Genomic DNA, 17,501 nt, shown 5'->3' with positions numbered 1-17,501 from the left:
TTTTATCTCATAAAACAAATACGAACTCAGTGTACGAATTAACATTAATCAAGGACGGAGCTAAGATGTAGGCTGTGAGTTCTATCGAATTTAGTAATTTTGGTTATAACTTGTATCAACTATCTTAAAAAAACATTGAATATGTACCAATTATTAAATTAGAATCTGTTCACCTAAATAAACTCATAAATTTCAAATTTTAGCTCCAACTCTGATATTTTTTCTTAGATTGTAGAGAGCATCCTATTGTTTGTATCCTTTTGGAGGGAAAGGAGAAATTTGTACAAATTCAAAGTGTTTTATTAAGATATGAAAAGTAATAAGCTTACAATTCTGGGAACAAACATACATATAATTCAACTAAATGCAGTACTAAAATAGCTCTCAACAACACTACTAGTCAATATTTGCAGCACGGAGAGATTCGTTGTACCGACACATCTCGGAGTTTTGAACTGGCTAACTGCTGCTCCTAGTCCTACAAAATGATCTAAAATCTTATGAAATGTCCCTCTCTTCACTATCCGTAGCTCAAGGGCACCGATGGTTTTGACCTTCCGAGAGCTAACATAGCCAGCATCGATGAAAGATTTGTCCAAACAATTACAACATTCTTTCAGAATTTCTTCACTTGCCTCACCATTCAGTTCCCAGAAGATTACATAGTGCCCTGGATCAGCTGATGTGTTTACGTTGCTAGAAAAATCGACTACTTCTAACTTCTCGTTTAATAGCAGCTGTGCTGCTGCTTCCACGGCTAGTTGTAAATCTTTCTCAGTGTTTTTGTCGATGTTGATGCTTAGCAAGAGATTCCTACGACAAATAAATTGGAGCTCGGGAGTGCCATTGTGGAATCCTTTTATCTTTACCACATCACCAAGCCTGTATCGATATAAACCTGCATCTTACATGGTGAATATTCAATCAAATCAAAACGAATAACAACATAAGGTCCCAAATGGGATCTGAGGAGGATAGAGTGTATGCGGACCTTATCCAGAGGTACAAAGGTTGTAATAGACCCTCAGCTCAAGAAAAAAATAGTCCAAAAAAGGAGTAACGGAAGTTAAAGCATAACAAGCAGTAACTTCAACAAAATATATGACAATCAAAGTGTAACAAACAACAGAAAAGCAATAAAAATCGAAGGACAAAGAAACTACAGGAGCAATATTATGAAAAGCATTTCCAAGGAAGGGAAGAACAAAATCATACCAGCGAAATTGGTGACAACAATATCATATTCTTCATCGAGTTTAACTTCAGTTAAACCAACTGGTGTAGCCTCCACGCCATCTACATTTTCCACAAGAGGAATGAATTCGAAATAACCAATATTAGGAAGTACAGCATAAGTAACTAGCTCAGGAGGCAATTCAGGATTAACATTTGCTCCGATCCATCCTTCAGAAGATCCGTAATCTGCACTAAGCAGAGGTAACTCCCCTGCATAATGCCTCAATTTCGTCAAGTAAGGTTCCATTGATCCGGTCATGATACCATATATGTACCTTGTGTTGGGGAATAATTCAGGTATCAACCCGTACCAATTACTTAACCGAATGCACTTGTTATAAATAGTATCAGCCAGTTCTGGATCAGGTTTGAGTAATTTTGACATTGCTGATCTTATAGAAGGGACATTTACGCGACTAGAAAGGACTCCGTCCCTTATGTTAGCAACAAGTTCATGCCATACTTGTTCGAATTTTCTAAAAGCATGGACAATACTATGAGCAAATGTAGATGAGACAACTTGAACTTCGTTACGTAAAATGAGACCACACAAGAGATGACAGTACAAGGATTGATGGAAATCAGGGCCGAATATCACTTCATCAGGGCTACAACATGGAGTCTGCATTGCTTTCATTGTCTTCTTGAATTGCGAATTTCGATACACATTTGTTGTGGCTGTTCCAGCTGCTAAACCTCCCTTCGTCTTGAACTGTTTGCTTCCATAAATGAACTGTAATGCTTTCCCATTTACAACTGGGAATTCTCTGCAAATTAAATTGATAAGCAAACAATTTTCCTCTGTTTCATCACTTTATCTGATGTTAAAGTGTGTGACCATTTCATCTAAAAGTTTAAACTGTCGGAGAGAACATATCTTTTTAGTTAATTATATTTTCAATATACTGTTTTTCATCCACCAGGACATGAGTGCAAGAGGGGTTAAAGAATCAGTTTTCTAGTGATTTTAACCTATATGAATCTCAAAATATTAAAGATTCAAAAGTTCTTTTTTTTTTTTATAGAAATGTTATGTTGCTTGAGCTATTCAAAAATATCAATAGGTTAATGTCGGATCATCTAAGCATAATGTGTTTATTTAAAGTATTTCTAAAGAGTCTGAACAACATAGGTAAAATGTGACGAACGTTGGAATGTGAGATGTGTCCCCACACTTGTCACCATGTGAAACTTGAACACTTGTACTAGAAGGTTCAACTTATTCATACCAAGAGAAAAAGTAACAAACACGAGTCTTTGGCTGAAATCATCCTGAATTATGACATAAACTTAAAGTACATCTTTATGTTATATAAACGAACAAAAACATTCCTGAACTATCCAAAAAATTGCAAGATTCATTCTTCTGTCTATTTTTTAAAAAATCTCACTCCACCAACAAAAAATGTGTCAAGTTGAATGAATATACGTACACGTGGTTAAGTCAAGCTAAGTTTTTCTTTTTAGAAATTGAGGATTTAAATCATATTCAGACAAAATATATTCAATTTCTAAATATTTTTGTAAAAATATGACCAAACACTACTCTAACTTAAAGATTTTCGAATACAGTGATTCTTTATTTTATTTTCATAACTAAACTCATAAGTAATTTCACTAAATTTTCGATATTTACGTACATTGTGTAAAATATGAATTGCATTGTATATATAGTACATACGCTCTAAATATTTTATTAAAGAAAATCTCTAAATAGTTGGACGTAATACTTTTAAAATGACCTTTTTGTTACATAATCTTTCTAACCATTGGAACCTATTGTATAAATATTTTAAAACTTATGTATTGTTGCAAGTCAATTTACTTGATGATGCAAAAATCATATAAACTGACAACATAGCAAATTTAAATTCCAATAAAAGAAGATTCATTTTCTACCCATATCCTTATTCTTTTTAGGTAACTTTGATCTTCTCGTCGTGGCAAGACAAGACCAAACTAATTTTTTTATTGGTTCCATTAGTTTTTTTTTTTTATATTATAAGAATATTTTTTGATCACTTAGATAATGTAAGGATGTAAATTAACTTTGAGTCATAGTTAAGGAATGATTTTAGCCAATAATTCTAACAAACACTATTTAAAAGAAAAGAAACTTTGTTTTTCCATTTATTGGTACCAACATAAAAAAAACTAAACAACTCATCTTGTGTTTTTCAATTGGACTAATCTTTTTCCACAAATAAAACAAAAGCCATTAGCCAAAAAAAAAGGCTGTAGAGTTGAAAAAGATGGCAATGACCAAATGATATGCAATGACTTTAAGAGAAAAACAAAAAGAAGTAAAAACAAAATAAAAAACATCCCATTTTTCCAATATTAGAAAGAGTTATATTGCTTAAACTCTTCAAAATGCCGACAGGTATATGTTTGATCCTTCAAAACTAATAACTTTTTTTTAAAGTATAGTGTAAAACATAGAAAGATAAATAAGATATTATATTACCTGTTCCTAAAGGCAAAAGAAGTCTTGAATATTTGCATGGTGGATTCCATCAATTCTTCATTGAAAGGTATAAATTTTGGCTTTCCTTGAGTTGTACCAGAACTGCAGTCAACAATTATCATCAAACTTTTTTCTTTAACTTCTAAAAATAGTAGTAAAATAAGTCCAATTAAGCCCCACAAAAACAATTGAACAAAAAATAAAATTATGTTACTTTTTTTATTTTCTATTCTCCATAATATACGAAAAGATGGAAAATAATTGAGCCTCAATCCCAGGTTGAAGTAGTCATGATAGAACAAACATATTCCTTCCATCTCATATTAGCTGTCGTATTTCGTTTATCAAAAATCAATCTATATAAATTTTAATTGATATTTTAAAATATATTTTTTTAATCAGATTAATATATATTGCATATCTAAATTTTAAATACAAAATATTGAGCTGAGATAATCTCGTGTAACTTCAAAAGTGAGTCAAAATAAACTTTTAAAAAGAATTTAGAATAGCAGGAGTAATTAATATTTTTTAAAATTCTAAATGTCTAAAAGACACTCTTTGAAGGAAACAATAATATTAAATTAAAATGTTTAGTTATCAATTAAGTTTGAATCAGAATTTCAAAAATTAACTTTTGTAAAGTTGTTATTTATTTGGATGGAGTGTTTACTACAAACAATGTAGTTTATATATTAATTTCTAGGGGTTTTGATGAAAGATTTGAGTTAATTTTTGTTAGAATTTCATACTGAAATTCAAAAAAGAAAAAAAGAATGATTCTATTTCTTTTTATATTTTAAGTGTATGGTATTTGCATATACAATATATTATTGTATATAAAATAAGTGAAATTCATGATGGTCTCTTAAAGTTGACACTGATTTTTACTTGAACAGTTTGAGTAGACTTTGTTCATTTTAAACACTTCAAGTAGGACTCTTGTTGTGTCATTTTGATTCCTTTTTAATAATCAGCTAAAATTACAAAGTGTTTGTAATTCACTTGCTAATGACATAACATGATGACTAATTAGAAATTGACATGTGTCATTTTATTGTAAAAATATTAATTTTAAAATAAATTATTAAAAAAAAAACTAAATGACATTACTATTTTCTACCACTTAAACCTCTTCCTTACATCACCCCACCCCCATTCCATCGTCCTTACTTCCATCCTTTTTGTCTCCCTTACCCTCCATCATTTTTTTGGTTATTTTTTTAAAAAAAATCATTAGTTTTTAGTCTTTTCTTTTCTTTTCTTATTGTAAATTTGATTTTTAGAGTTATTTTATCGATAGTGAGGTGAGGTTCTAACAAATTTGACATTGTTCTTATATATTTTTTTTGAAAAAAAAAGTATCTTTTGTTCTAATAAATGTTTTCAAATTTAGTGTGATGATTTTTTAAAATTTTGTTCTTGTAAACATTTTTAAAAATAGTGTCATAATTTTTTAATTTTATTTTTTCATATTTTATAAGGTTATTCATCATGATTTTTCATGATGGAAGGTAAAATAAGTGATAGGAATGAAGAGTGAAGATAAGGAAAAAAATATTTAAAAATTTTAAAAAAAAACACTCCTCACTCATGCGCTCAAAGTGGATGCAACACACTCAATGTAGCAAGTCAGTAGAATGTGTCGAAATGACACAGCAGGACTCAACATAAGAAATCTCAAATAAACTAAATTTAGTTAATATATCTAAGTGAAAATTAATACTAACTTTAGAAAGCTATCGATAAATTCAGCCTATAAAATAAAATACACATAAATATAATTATAGCGAGTTGTAAAATATTACCTCAACGAGATAGTAGTAATAGGCTTTCTAGTGAGAATAGGAGTAAGATCACCATCAACAATTCTACGAATGTAAGGCTCCAAATCCTTATGTGTAACAAGAGGAACACAATTCTTGAAAGAAACTTGATCTGTTTTCCTATTAAGACCCCATTGTTGCAAATATTCTGTCCTTCCATTTTCTTCAAGAATCTTTTGTAAGGTCTTTTCTTGAATTTTCCCAGCATCTTTGCTTAATAGCTCAAATTCATCAATCACTTGTTGTGGATCAAACTTATTCTCCCTTTCCTCCACCATCTTCATTTATATTCTTCCTGAACTGACGAAATCAAGATTTAAAGTTATTCTGTTCATAAATAATTATTTGATAGATTTTCTTAAATATGAAAAGAAAAGTTTATTAGTTACCTATCTAATATGATTTCACAATTTTTTTTTAAAAAAAAAATAGAAAATACTTTTGAACTATTGAAAATAGAGCAATTTAGTAACATTATTCTTTATCATTTAGTGATACGAAGAATATATGTCTTTGAACTATCAAAAATAACACAGTTATTTTCTTTATTTATTGTTTGACATATCTGCGTCACTTCGTTAATAAGAAGGGCATTTTTTTAGCCGTAAAGCAAAAGGATAATATGTGTATTCATTATGAAGAAAAATATTTTTTCTATCAAAATTATTTTCAAATAAGTTTTTGTTTTGACTTGTTCTTTTGAGTGGGATGGAAGGTGTTGGGGGAGGGGGTGCGGTGGGGGAGGATCGTAAAGATAAAGTGTACTGTATGTAACTTATGAAATTTAATTTTTAATTTTCACTGAAAAAATCATCTTTCAATGTTTTAAATTAATTAAATACTATTTTTTTACCTAATACACCCAAACATAACTACTTTTGTTAAATATATAGTTTAGTAGTATTTTGGTGTCATTTTCCCTTAAAAAATAAAATAAACAACTTGATTAAGACTAGTTATTACGGGGAGATTAATCTACTACTAATAAAATAAAGAACAAAAGTAGGGGAAAAAAGGGTCCATGTATGAATATTGGATAGAAAAAGAAACAAGGTCAAATTATAAAAGCAATACTTTGAATCTAACTATTAAAAGCTTCACATCATTGTCACATGGCCACTTAGCAATTAATATTCTCTCCGTTTTAAAAAAAAAAATCTAATTTAATTTAAAGATTTTTAATTTTGTGGTTCAAAACTAAAGTTATATCAAATATATCGAAATGCATTTTAATTTATGATATTAAATATGCCACGTGAAAAATTAAAGTCAAAATATTACTAAAAAACAAATCATTTTTTTAAACAGACTAAAAAGAAAATAAAATTTATCATTTCTTTTAAAACGAAGAAGGTAACATTTTGACAAAAAGGCAAAGAAATAGTAGCACATTTTAATAAAATAAAAATTTATTTTTGTCTAAAAGTGGATTAAATTTATTTTTAATAGGAGTACTATCAAATATGTCATTGGAACTCAGACAGCTGTGAACAAATAGACAGAACAAGATATAGAAAAGACACATAAAATTTATGATTTTCAGTGAATCCAAACAAAAGTGAATTAATGGCCACACAATGTAATACTACTTCTTTTTGGATATTTCATATTTTGATTAGATTCTAATTAAATTTAAATTTATATATTATAAAATTTATTTTTAAAGATAGCAATCGCAATAAATTAAAAAAGTTCATATCAAAAAATTTAAATCCAACATCTCAAATTAAAAACTAAAGAACTCAATTGCACCTCAAATTAATCATGATATACTAGTGATAAAGTTATTACCAACTAGTGAAATCTATATGTACAATACAAAGTTACATAACTATTGAAAATTCAAGGGAAAATAAATAATATATACTTATACTAGATCCTTTCTCACCTGTTTTTTTTTTTTTGGAAGAGAGAATCCAACCTTCTAAATTTTTAATTTTAAATTATTTTGTTTTGCTTTAATTTTAAACAAAAATTAAAGAAAAATACATATAAATTACTCCTACAAAGTCCAAAATCTCAACTTTTTTATTATAAATATTCAACAAGTCAATGAAAAAATGACATTCTCAAAAGAGTTGTCACCTAAAATTGAAATAAAATAAAATAGTAAACAATATACTTATCAAATGAAGATAAAACACAAATATAGAGTTTATAGTTAAATTTACTGAATTTTATCGAACTAGTAACTAAGGATATCGATGTTTCCCTTTACAAAATTAAACATAAGAAGTTCCAAAAAGAAAAATATATTGAAAAAAAATTAAGAAATTAACGAATACTTCATTAATATTGAAAATCTTAAATCAGAATATATAGAATATACATGTATCTTACCTCGATAAACGATAGCTAGAATCGAAGAGAGGGGAAATATATATATGTCAGCTTGGATTTCAGTGTAAAAAATACATATACTATAAATAAAGAGAGAGAAGAAAACTTTGTGAAACAATTGAGCAAAATGGTAAGCCAATGTATATATTTATAGATGGCATGATTTAGAGCTAACATTGTTCCACTGTGGGCCAATCATCGAATTTAGAATTTAAAATTTATTATGATTGTAAGTATAAATTTTGATATATTATTTATATATTTATATTCAAAATTAATTATAAAATTAGATTAAAAAATTCGAATTCAAATCATTGGGGTATAGTTTAAGGCAGAAATGCTGAGTTGTGAACAGAAAAATTTCGAGAATATTTTTTTCCCTTAAAATGGGAATTAGTGTCGAACTTATAAAAGAAAAATCAAAATTAAGGGACAATTTGTTGAATAATTATTTGATTTTATTTTATTAATGAAAAAAATCTTTTTTTATATTAAAATAGTTACTTAATTTTATGTAAATATGATAAAATTCATTCACTTATAACTTATTATGTGTGATAAAAATAATTCAATAATTTTAACAAAATTAAATAAAAAATTGAGCTACATATCATCCATAAAATAAAATAAAAATACAACAAGGTAGTGAAATTTGAAAGGGCCCTTATGTATATCAACCTCTTCATTTCTTTTTATTCGATATTAGAGTTGTGATTAATTCGATTAGATATTCATGATCTCTATAATATTAATCGGACGTTTGATTTGATATTTTTTTTAAAAATGTAAAAGGCAGTGCAATGCAACCCTCACACTAATAATGTTATTGACTTTGAGGAGTGTTTTGTCCAAGAAAAAAAAAAAATAAAGCCTAGTGGTGACAAAATAAGGGCTGCAAAGCCAGCCAAATTAATAAAAATTTCGTAATCAACCTTTTTTTAAATAAATAAATAAATAAATTTTGAATTTTTACTTGTGTTGACGGTATAGTATTTTCTATGTTATTTTTAAATATGTAATTGTAATGCTATTTTTTAAGTATGTAATTGTAATATTATAATTTAAAGAAAAAATTGAAGCATATTAATATACTATGCCTTATAATGTTAGTAAAGTTAAAATTTTATGCGTGTTAATTGAGGTCAAGTTAAAAAGTATATTATTGTATTATGCATATTAAATAAGTGAATTTAAATATGCATATACGTAATTCGTTATGCATATAATATTAAAACAACCGTTATAAAAAAAATAAAGAATATTACATTCTGCAATAAATTTAGAAAATAATTTTTTCACTTAAGCAGAATTCATTGATGATTTTTAAAGTTGACATCAATTTTCGCTTAAACACTTTAATTAAGATTTGTTTATTTTAGACATCTCACGTCTAACTTTGTTATGTTATTTTGATAAATTTTTTTGTAATAACAAAGAAACTGAAGAAAAATATAATATACTTCTTGACAACGTGATAAACAATTAATTACATGATTATTTATACCATTTTAAGTAAATAAATAATTATTTAAAATCTATTTGATAAATAAATAAAAATAATATCCTAAAAAACAATATAACCCCACAGCCACCCGCCCCACCAAAAATTGTCTTCTCCATTACATCTAATAATATTTTTTGATATATATTTTCTTTAATTGTTTCCACTTTGTCAGAAAGAGAGAAATATAAAATATGTATAATACATAAATATATTTTTTTAATTATCTCATTTTATATTTATATTGTTCGACTTTAAATATGCATAAGTATACATAGTTTGTATAAAGTTAAATAAGTAGACTCATGGATCATATGTGATATAATACACATAGGACGCTACGTAGGAAGAAAGTTATCATATATAATGTCGTAAGACACGTTTGCCTATTTGTTCAATTTTATACAAGTTTAAATGTCTATTTGTTCACACTTGAAATTAGATGACATAATTGTGACTTAAGGCCAAATTAAAGAACATATTTATGTATTATGCCTATAAAATTATGAGTTAAAACCAAATTAAAGAACATATTTATGTAATATACCTATAAAATTATAAATTAAGAACAAATTAAAAAATATATTTATGTATTATGTCTATAAAATTATGAGTGAATGCCAAATTAAGGAACATATTGTATTTTTCTCGACGAAAAAAAGTGAAAAACGGTGATGATACTTAGCTCTTCCTCTTCTATCGAGAATGATTATTTGCATACACTTAAAATCTCTTTTGTATTTTTTAAAATTGTTTTTTTCTTTAATTCTTAATATATATATATATATAGAGAGAGAGTGTTATTTTGTGGGAAGAAAAAAGGAAAAATATATGAAATACGCATGGATGTTAAAAGAGTAAAAAAAATGTTAAAATTTTTAAAAGGATATATTATATTTTTTTAAAATCAAAACATAAAATCACTACTGCCAAAGCAATTTCTCTGACACATATAAATATCGTTTACTTTGTTGAGATTAAAAATTGCTGCAATTTCTCTGAGCAGTAATTTTTTCAAAAAATATTCTTTTCTTTTTGTTAATATCGCTGTTGTACCAGCGTTTTCACAGATTTTTTTTAAATTTTATTTTGATGATAATGGCTGCTTTGGAAGCTTTTTATTTTTTATATTTTTGAAATCGCTGCGGGACAGCGTTTTACTTCAAATTTTCTTTCTAAAAAAGCAGTGTTTTACTCTCTTTTTTTTAATAGCGTGTACTATTTTTTAAAAAAAAATTGCTGCCTTACTAGAAAATTTTTCCTAGATTTTTTTTCTTTTTCTTAATTTTTTTGAAAATCCTGTTTTATTAAAAATAAAAAAATCCCCCTCCAAATAAAAAAATAAATTTCAGGCTACCAAGGCAGTAATTTTTTTAAAAAATAAATTTAAGTAAAGCAAATAAAAGAAATAAAATAATTAAGAAATCGCTGCTCTAAGCAGCAATAAAAGTTTTTTAAAAATTCTACTAAAGCGTTGTTATGACAGCGATACTAGGGAAAAAAAGGAAAAGAATTTGGAGAAAATTGCTACTCGAGCAGTGATTTTTAATATGGGAAAAGGGTCAAATATGTCCCTAAACTATTCAAAAAGGTCTAGATATACCCTTCGTTTAAAGTTTGGTTCACTGATGCCCTCGCCATCCAACTTTTGGTCCAAATATGCCCTTATGGACGTTAGTTGTCATGTTGGACATATCCAACTCATTTTACATTTCTTTAAATGCCACATGAAATTGACATGTCATTTTGGGCTTACCACATAACATTTATATGAAAATGGAAAGATATTCGGACTCATAAACACCTAATCCGACCCATAAATCAATCCCCTTTTAAATAAATTATCCGACAAATTTTCAACAATTTTGTTTAATTTTTATTTTCTTTTTATAAATTCCAAAAATGAGTAATTGATTAATAAAAATATAGGAAAATATGAAAAAATTATAAAATTAACGCCAAAAATTCATAAATAATTATAGTAACCTTAAATTCAATTTAAAAACTTTTTTTAAATTTTTTCGATAAATCCCGAAATGAGTAATTGATTAATAAAAAGTATGAAAAAAATATAAAAATAACGCCAAAAATTAAAAAATAAATACAGTAACCTTAAATTCAAAAATTTCAATATTTTTTTAATTTTTAATTTTTTTGACAAATCCCAAAAATTATTTTATTAACAAAAAATATGAAAAAATATAAAAATTACGCAAAAAATTCAGAAATAAAAAATAGGAAAATATGAAAAAAATATCAAATAATTTTTTTTTTTGAAATTATTGAATTTAAGTTTACTATATTTATTTGTGAATTTTGACGTATACTTTTTATTTTGTTTTCATATTTTTCCCTTTTTATTAAAAAATAACTCATTTTCGGGATTTGCCAAAAAATATAAAAAATTTACAAAAAATTGTAGATTGAAATGTTACTATATTTATTTGTGAACTTTTGGCGTTAATTTATATTTTTTTCATTCTTTTCATAATTTTTATTAATAAATTACTCATTTTCGAGATTTATCAAAAAATAAAAAATTTAAAAAAATTGAAATGTTAGATTTAAGGTTACTATATTTATTTGTGAATTTTTGGCGTTAATTTTATAATTTTTTCAATTTTTATTTTTATTTTTTATTAATCAATTACTTATTTTCGGGATTTACCGCAATAATAAAAATTAAACAAAATTGTTAAAAATGGGTCGGATAGTGAATTTAAAAGGAGTTGATTTATGGGTCGGATTAGGTGTTTATGAGTCCAAATAGCTTTCCATTTTCATATAAATGTTATGTGGTAATATCAAAATGACATGGCAATTCCATGTAGCATTTAAAGAAATGAAAAATGAGTTGGATATGTCCAACATGGCAACTAACGCCCATAAGGGCATATTTGGACCAAAAGTTGGACGGCGAGGACATGAGTGAACCAAACTTTAAACGGAGGGTATATCTAGACCATTTCGAATAGTTTAGGGGCATAATTGACCCTTCTCCCTTTTAATATTAATGGTGTTAATATGTGTCAGATAAAAATCACTTTGATAGTAGCAATTTTTTCTTTTGATTTAAAAAAAATATGATATATCCTTTTGAAAATTTTGATATTTTTTTTGCCTTTTTAGCTTCGAATTCGAAAAAAATAGGTGATTATGATAGCAATTTAGAAAGCAATACAATGAAGAATAAAAAGATTCGACTTCTGTTGAAAAATTTTAAGCTTGAAAAAATGATGAGAGGTGATGAATTAAAAAATGGAGAAGAAGAAGAACAAAATAATAATAATAAAAAGGTATAATAAAAGTCTTTCGTACGTCATTAATGAGTGTATGACACTCACTTAGTCATTTCAATACAAAGTAGTAAAATACCACAACGAAGTATCAGATGAGGTGTCCAAAACAAATGAAACATAATTACAAATATTTATGTAAAAATTAATATCAACTTTAGATGATAATTACTTTTTCAAAGTTATATACAAATAGGCTAAACATAAAAATATTACATGTAATATAAAAAGATATTATTATATAAATAGAGAATTACAAATGGCAAGGGGCAAAAATAGGTTTTGTATATGATAAAGGAAAAAGAATGAATATTTTTAAAATCCAAAAAAAAATTAATTATTTTAAACCAAAGTAAAATATATAGTAGCTAATTTCATAATCGTACTATGAATGTTATTCCAGTCACTTTCTTGCGTGTTAACCTTCGTTGGAATTAAGTGAATTGATTTGTCACTATCAAGAGAAAGTAACCAAAATATATATCTAAATTTTAATTACATACTTTATTTTTACGAAAGTACTATAGCCTTTCTTGATTTTTTAAAAATTGAAATTACTATTTGTAAAGTGAGTGTATTTTACTTTCTTTGTGAGAATGAATACAAAAATAAATATTAAAATTTTATTTCTAAATATCTTTTTTTCATAAATATATGTACTTTTAATAAAAAAAATTTTTAAAAAAGTTATTTTCTTTTTCTCCATAGTAACATAGATCAATTTTTTTTTACCACTTATCATCTATGAGTCGTTGTAGCGACTACCATATTCAAGCAATTCACCTTTGTTGCTTTCGAATAAGTTTTCAATCTTTGATGTAAAAAACTTGCACAACTAATCTAACCAATTGTAAATAAAATGATTTATATTTATATCGCCCAAAAGGACTTGGATCTAATTTGAAAAGAAAAATCAATTTGAATTTAAATCAAAACTTCTTTTTAAAGCAATTCTGCTAGGTAATGTGTGCCTAGGGCTAGTTTTATTAATAAAAAGAAAAGGATCTCAATGATGAAAGTACAAGCAAGGGGGATAGACTTTACCTTACTAATCTTAATGAGGTAACGGACCTCTACTAGTTAACAAGCATGAAGAAAATAAGAGCTAGAGAAAGCTAGATATTCTATGATCATCTTAGAGTTTATAGTAAATTCTACGATGATATACTACAAATGAAGATGCTTAAGTAATGCAAAAATACAAAATCTAAGAATGAAGTTGAGTTATGAACCTCAAACTTGTAAAAATTAAAAGAGATGGATTGCCGGTGTACAACAACCTGAAGTATTTCCCTATCATCTTCTTCGTCAAATGTACCCAACAAACTTGATAGTTCTTCACTTCTTTTTTAATTTACTGGATCTTCGTAATGGTCTATACTTAGTAGAATATGTCTACGAGCAAGTAAACCAACTAAACAGTTTCCTTTGATGCCCAAGTGTTTAGGTAAAATTGTTCGCAAATCCTTCACTTCTAGTGTATCAAATGAGAACTTAATAAGTACATATTGAATCTATTTCAGTTGAAATTTTGTCAAATTTCGGACAACTTGATTTGTGGTTAATCAAGTAGCAAAGGATGTTTGTTGATTAGGATTAGCATGTCTCTCCCACAACCAGAGGCCGGGGATACTACAACAAAAAACAACTTTTAGTGGCATTAAATATTGACATTAATAGAGAATGCTAAAGTCTTTATCAGCATTAGTTAAGTGTCATTAGAACCAATATCACTAAAGACTTTAAAGACATATACAAAGAGTGACAATTGCTGCTAAAAATACATATTTAGCGGCAATTGCCGCTAATGATATTTTTGTTGTAGTGGGAGAGATGTGCGCAGACATGGCTGCTGCTAGGGTTTCCACCATTGTCGCCTTATTAAATTATCTATAATGCTGAATCCATTTTTTTTTTTCATTCAAATTAAACTTAATTTGAACCCCGTAACAAATTTTTTTTTAGTGCTAATAGATCACTTAATTATCAATCTCAAATCTTCATTAATCAACTAGGTACATCTCAAAATTGACATGTTATGATCAATTTTATTAGTTGTTCAATCGTCGATAAATTAATATTATTGTCGATGTTGATATCGACAACAACGACGATGACGAGGAGCACATAGTTGGCTCTTCTTCATTTGTCCCTATTGCCTCTATTTGTCCCTTCTCACTCATTTCCTCTCACTTTTTTCACATTATTTTTTAGATTCTCCCACAAGCGAAGCTCGAAAATTCGAATCGATGAGCTCCGCCACATGTAAAAGTATGTTTAGTGCATGAAAGGATGGTGACAATACAGAAGAAAAAGATAAAAGGAAATATAAAAAAGGAATTGGAAAAGAAAAGAAGTTTAATAATATACTTTTTATTGAGAATTTTGTAATTTCAGAACAATTATCATAAAAACAAAACAAAAATTAAATTATCTTAAACTTCGAAAAATAATCTCTGATTTAATATAACTATCATTTTAAAAAAAAATTATGATAGATAATTTGAGAAACCTTTGGAAGGTGCCCTGTGATATCAAATTATTATCAAACCTATTTTGTTTAAATAAATGTTTATTTTAATGTACCTCTAGTACATTAGATTTGATGGTTGTTATATTCCAGCTCATGATATTGTGGTGTGTATTGTGATAAGATTCTCTGTTTTATTTGATGCACCAATGAGCATTGGGTAAAATTGGGTAAAATAACATAATAGCAAAAATGGCCCCTCAAATTTGGATCATACAAATGGGGGATTTTTATCATTTAAAATTTATTAAAAGTGATTTATCTTTATATTTAATAAAATTAAATTTTGTTGAAGGTGCACTTTTTGCTATTTTTTTTTTATCTATTTGTTAGAGTCTACAACATGCCATGCTTACCCATATTTGGTAGAGTTAATTAGAAATCATTCCATTTCATCATCAAATACTTTGTACTTTTTTTAATCATAAAATTAATAAAATGTCATTCTTGCCCAATTATTTAGAAAATAATTTCTGGATAGCAATCAACATGCTTGGTTAGGATTCTCCATATGAATTCACACACCCTGAAGAGTATATGAGTATTTTTTTAAAACATCACCGACACTATAATAAAAGAGATATTTAGTAATAATAGTTTTTTTCTTTAGAAAAACGTCTAGCGATAATTGAGTGTCATTGTTTTCAGATCAAGTCGTTAAAGATTTAACAATATTTATAGTGTGTTGAGTGTAACTACTCATATTATTTTACTATTGTTGAATATAATACAACAATAATTACTGCCGCTAAATGATTGTCGCAAGATGTTTTTATTTGTTATTGTAATCTACACCATCTGTCCATGGAAACAAAGTTTATTCCAAACAATGAGTGTTCTTTTAGGCATAATACATAAATGTGTCATTTAATTTGATCTCATTTCATATTATGCTTTGTAACTTTGGGTGTGCACAAGGAGACACTTAAATTTATATAAATTTGAATAATTGGACACATGGGTCCTACGTGGAATAATACACGTAGGATACAAATATCCATGTAGGATGTCACGTAGGACGTGTGTGCCTATTTGTTCAACTTTATACAAATTTAAGTGTCCGCTTATTTAAAAATTGAAGGACATAAATGTGAAATGAGTCCAAGTTAAAAAATATATTTATGTATTATGCATTTTAAAAAACTTTCACCAACAAACAAGATATTTAAAGCCATTTATTTTTTCTTTCACGAAAACATTTAATGATAATTGTAATGTCATTGTATATATATTGTGTTGATTAAATATCTAAATGAGTATTTATCAATATTTATGTAATATGCTAATTATAATACTCATATTATAGTACTGTTGTTAAATATAATACAATAACAATATATATTATTGTCGTTTTTTTAACTAAGAAATTTTCATTAATAAATAAAGAACCTTCAAAGAAGAGTATAAGTATGGGGGCTAGACCTTATCTTACCGAGGTATTCGATGATCATCATAGAGTTTATAGTATTCTCTATAAGATACTTAAGTAATGCAAGAATATAAAAGTAGAGAATAAGATTGAGTTATTAGCCTCAAACTTCAATTTTTTTATGTATGTATGAACTAAAAAAGATAGTTTGTCCATCAAAAGTAATTTGAGGTAATTTCTTCTTATCTTCTTCTTCAACTCTATCCAAAAACACTTGATAGTTCATCAATTCTTCTTGAATTTATTGGATCTTGTTAAAGTTGTTGATACTGTCATATGATTTTTCTTTGCTAGTCGCATTGGTAGATGCCTTGGAATAAATTCTTCAGTCACCTTACCATCCCAACTATGTTGTCTTCCATGTGTCTTTTTTTTTTTTTTGTTTCCACTTCTTTGTTGTCTTGGTGAGAGATACCCTTCCTTCGCCACCTTATCAAAACATATGTCCAACATATCTTCCTCATCATCCCCGCCGGACATGTATGTTCCCAATTAATTATCCTAACTTGCAGTTGGACTAATTCCTGAAACTATAGCTTTTTGATCATGACTACTCCAATATCTTTGGTGTTTATGGACATACTCTTTGTTGGAATTCTACCCTCCTGAATTCTTCAAAGGATCACGTACATATAACGTTTTTTTGTTTGTTTGAAACTTTAACGATAAATAATTCGAGCAACACTTTGTATTATTTAAAAACTTCAAACAATACAACGATTACAAAGCTACGTAATCTAAGGAATTATAAACTTTAATTCCTAGAGAAATTATAAACTCTGATTTAATATAACTATCATTTTAAAAAAAAATTATGATAGATAATTTGAGAAACATTTGGAAGGTGCCCTGTGATATCAAATTATTATCAAACCT

The 17,501-nt window shown here is 27.0% G+C and overlaps 1 protein-coding gene across 4 annotated transcripts; it reads right to left on the bottom strand.

Annotated features, from left to right (window-relative positions):
• Nucleotides 1-278: 278 nt before the first annotated feature.
• Nucleotides 279-8,240, bottom strand: LOC107020374 (jasmonic acid-amido synthetase JAR1-like). Of its 4 annotated transcripts, none has more exons than XM_015220713.2 (5): nucleotides 7,870-8,240; nucleotides 5,512-5,824; nucleotides 3,704-3,805; nucleotides 1,216-2,003; nucleotides 279-904 (listed from the first exon to the last, which is right to left on the bottom strand). In XM_015220713.2, exons 2-5 carry the CDS (start codon nucleotides 5,811-5,813, stop codon nucleotides 357-359), a joined length of 1,740 nt encoding a protein of 579 aa, XP_015076199.1. In that variant the 5' UTR covers nucleotides 5,814-5,824; nucleotides 7,870-8,240; the 3' UTR covers nucleotides 279-356. The 4 variants fall into 4 exon arrangements, with proteins under 4 accessions (XP_015076199.1, XP_015076198.1, XP_015076200.1 ...); XM_015220712.2 differs by having other exon boundaries at nucleotides 5,512-5,829; nucleotides 7,870-8,024; XM_015220714.2 differs by having other exon boundaries at nucleotides 279-898; nucleotides 5,512-5,829; nucleotides 7,870-8,024.
• Nucleotides 8,241-17,501: the final 9,261 nt, after the last annotated feature.

The sequence above is a fragment of the Solanum pennellii genome, chromosome 5, assembly GCF_001406875.1.
Source record: "Solanum pennellii chromosome 5, SPENNV200".
NCBI lineage: Eukaryota > Viridiplantae > Streptophyta > Magnoliopsida > Solanales > Solanaceae > Solanum > Solanum pennellii.
The sequence above is the reverse complement of the archived record's forward strand: the minus strand, read 5'-3'. Positions and strand labels throughout refer to the sequence as shown.

Bases quoted from the DNA above. Each gene is read 5' to 3' on its own strand.
- LOC107020374 (XM_015220713.2), bottom strand. From the start codon at position 5,813: ATGAAGATGGTGGAGGAAAGGGAGAATAAGTTTGATCCACAACAAGTG. The intron at 2,004-3,703 runs GTAATATAATAT...TTTAATTTGCAG, and splicing joins TCTTTTGCCTTTAGGAACAG to AGAATTCCCAGTTGTAAATG. The intron at 905-1,215 runs GTATGATTTTGT...TCACCATGTAAG, and splicing joins TGTTGTCACCAATTTCGCTG to ATGCAGGTTTATATCGATAC.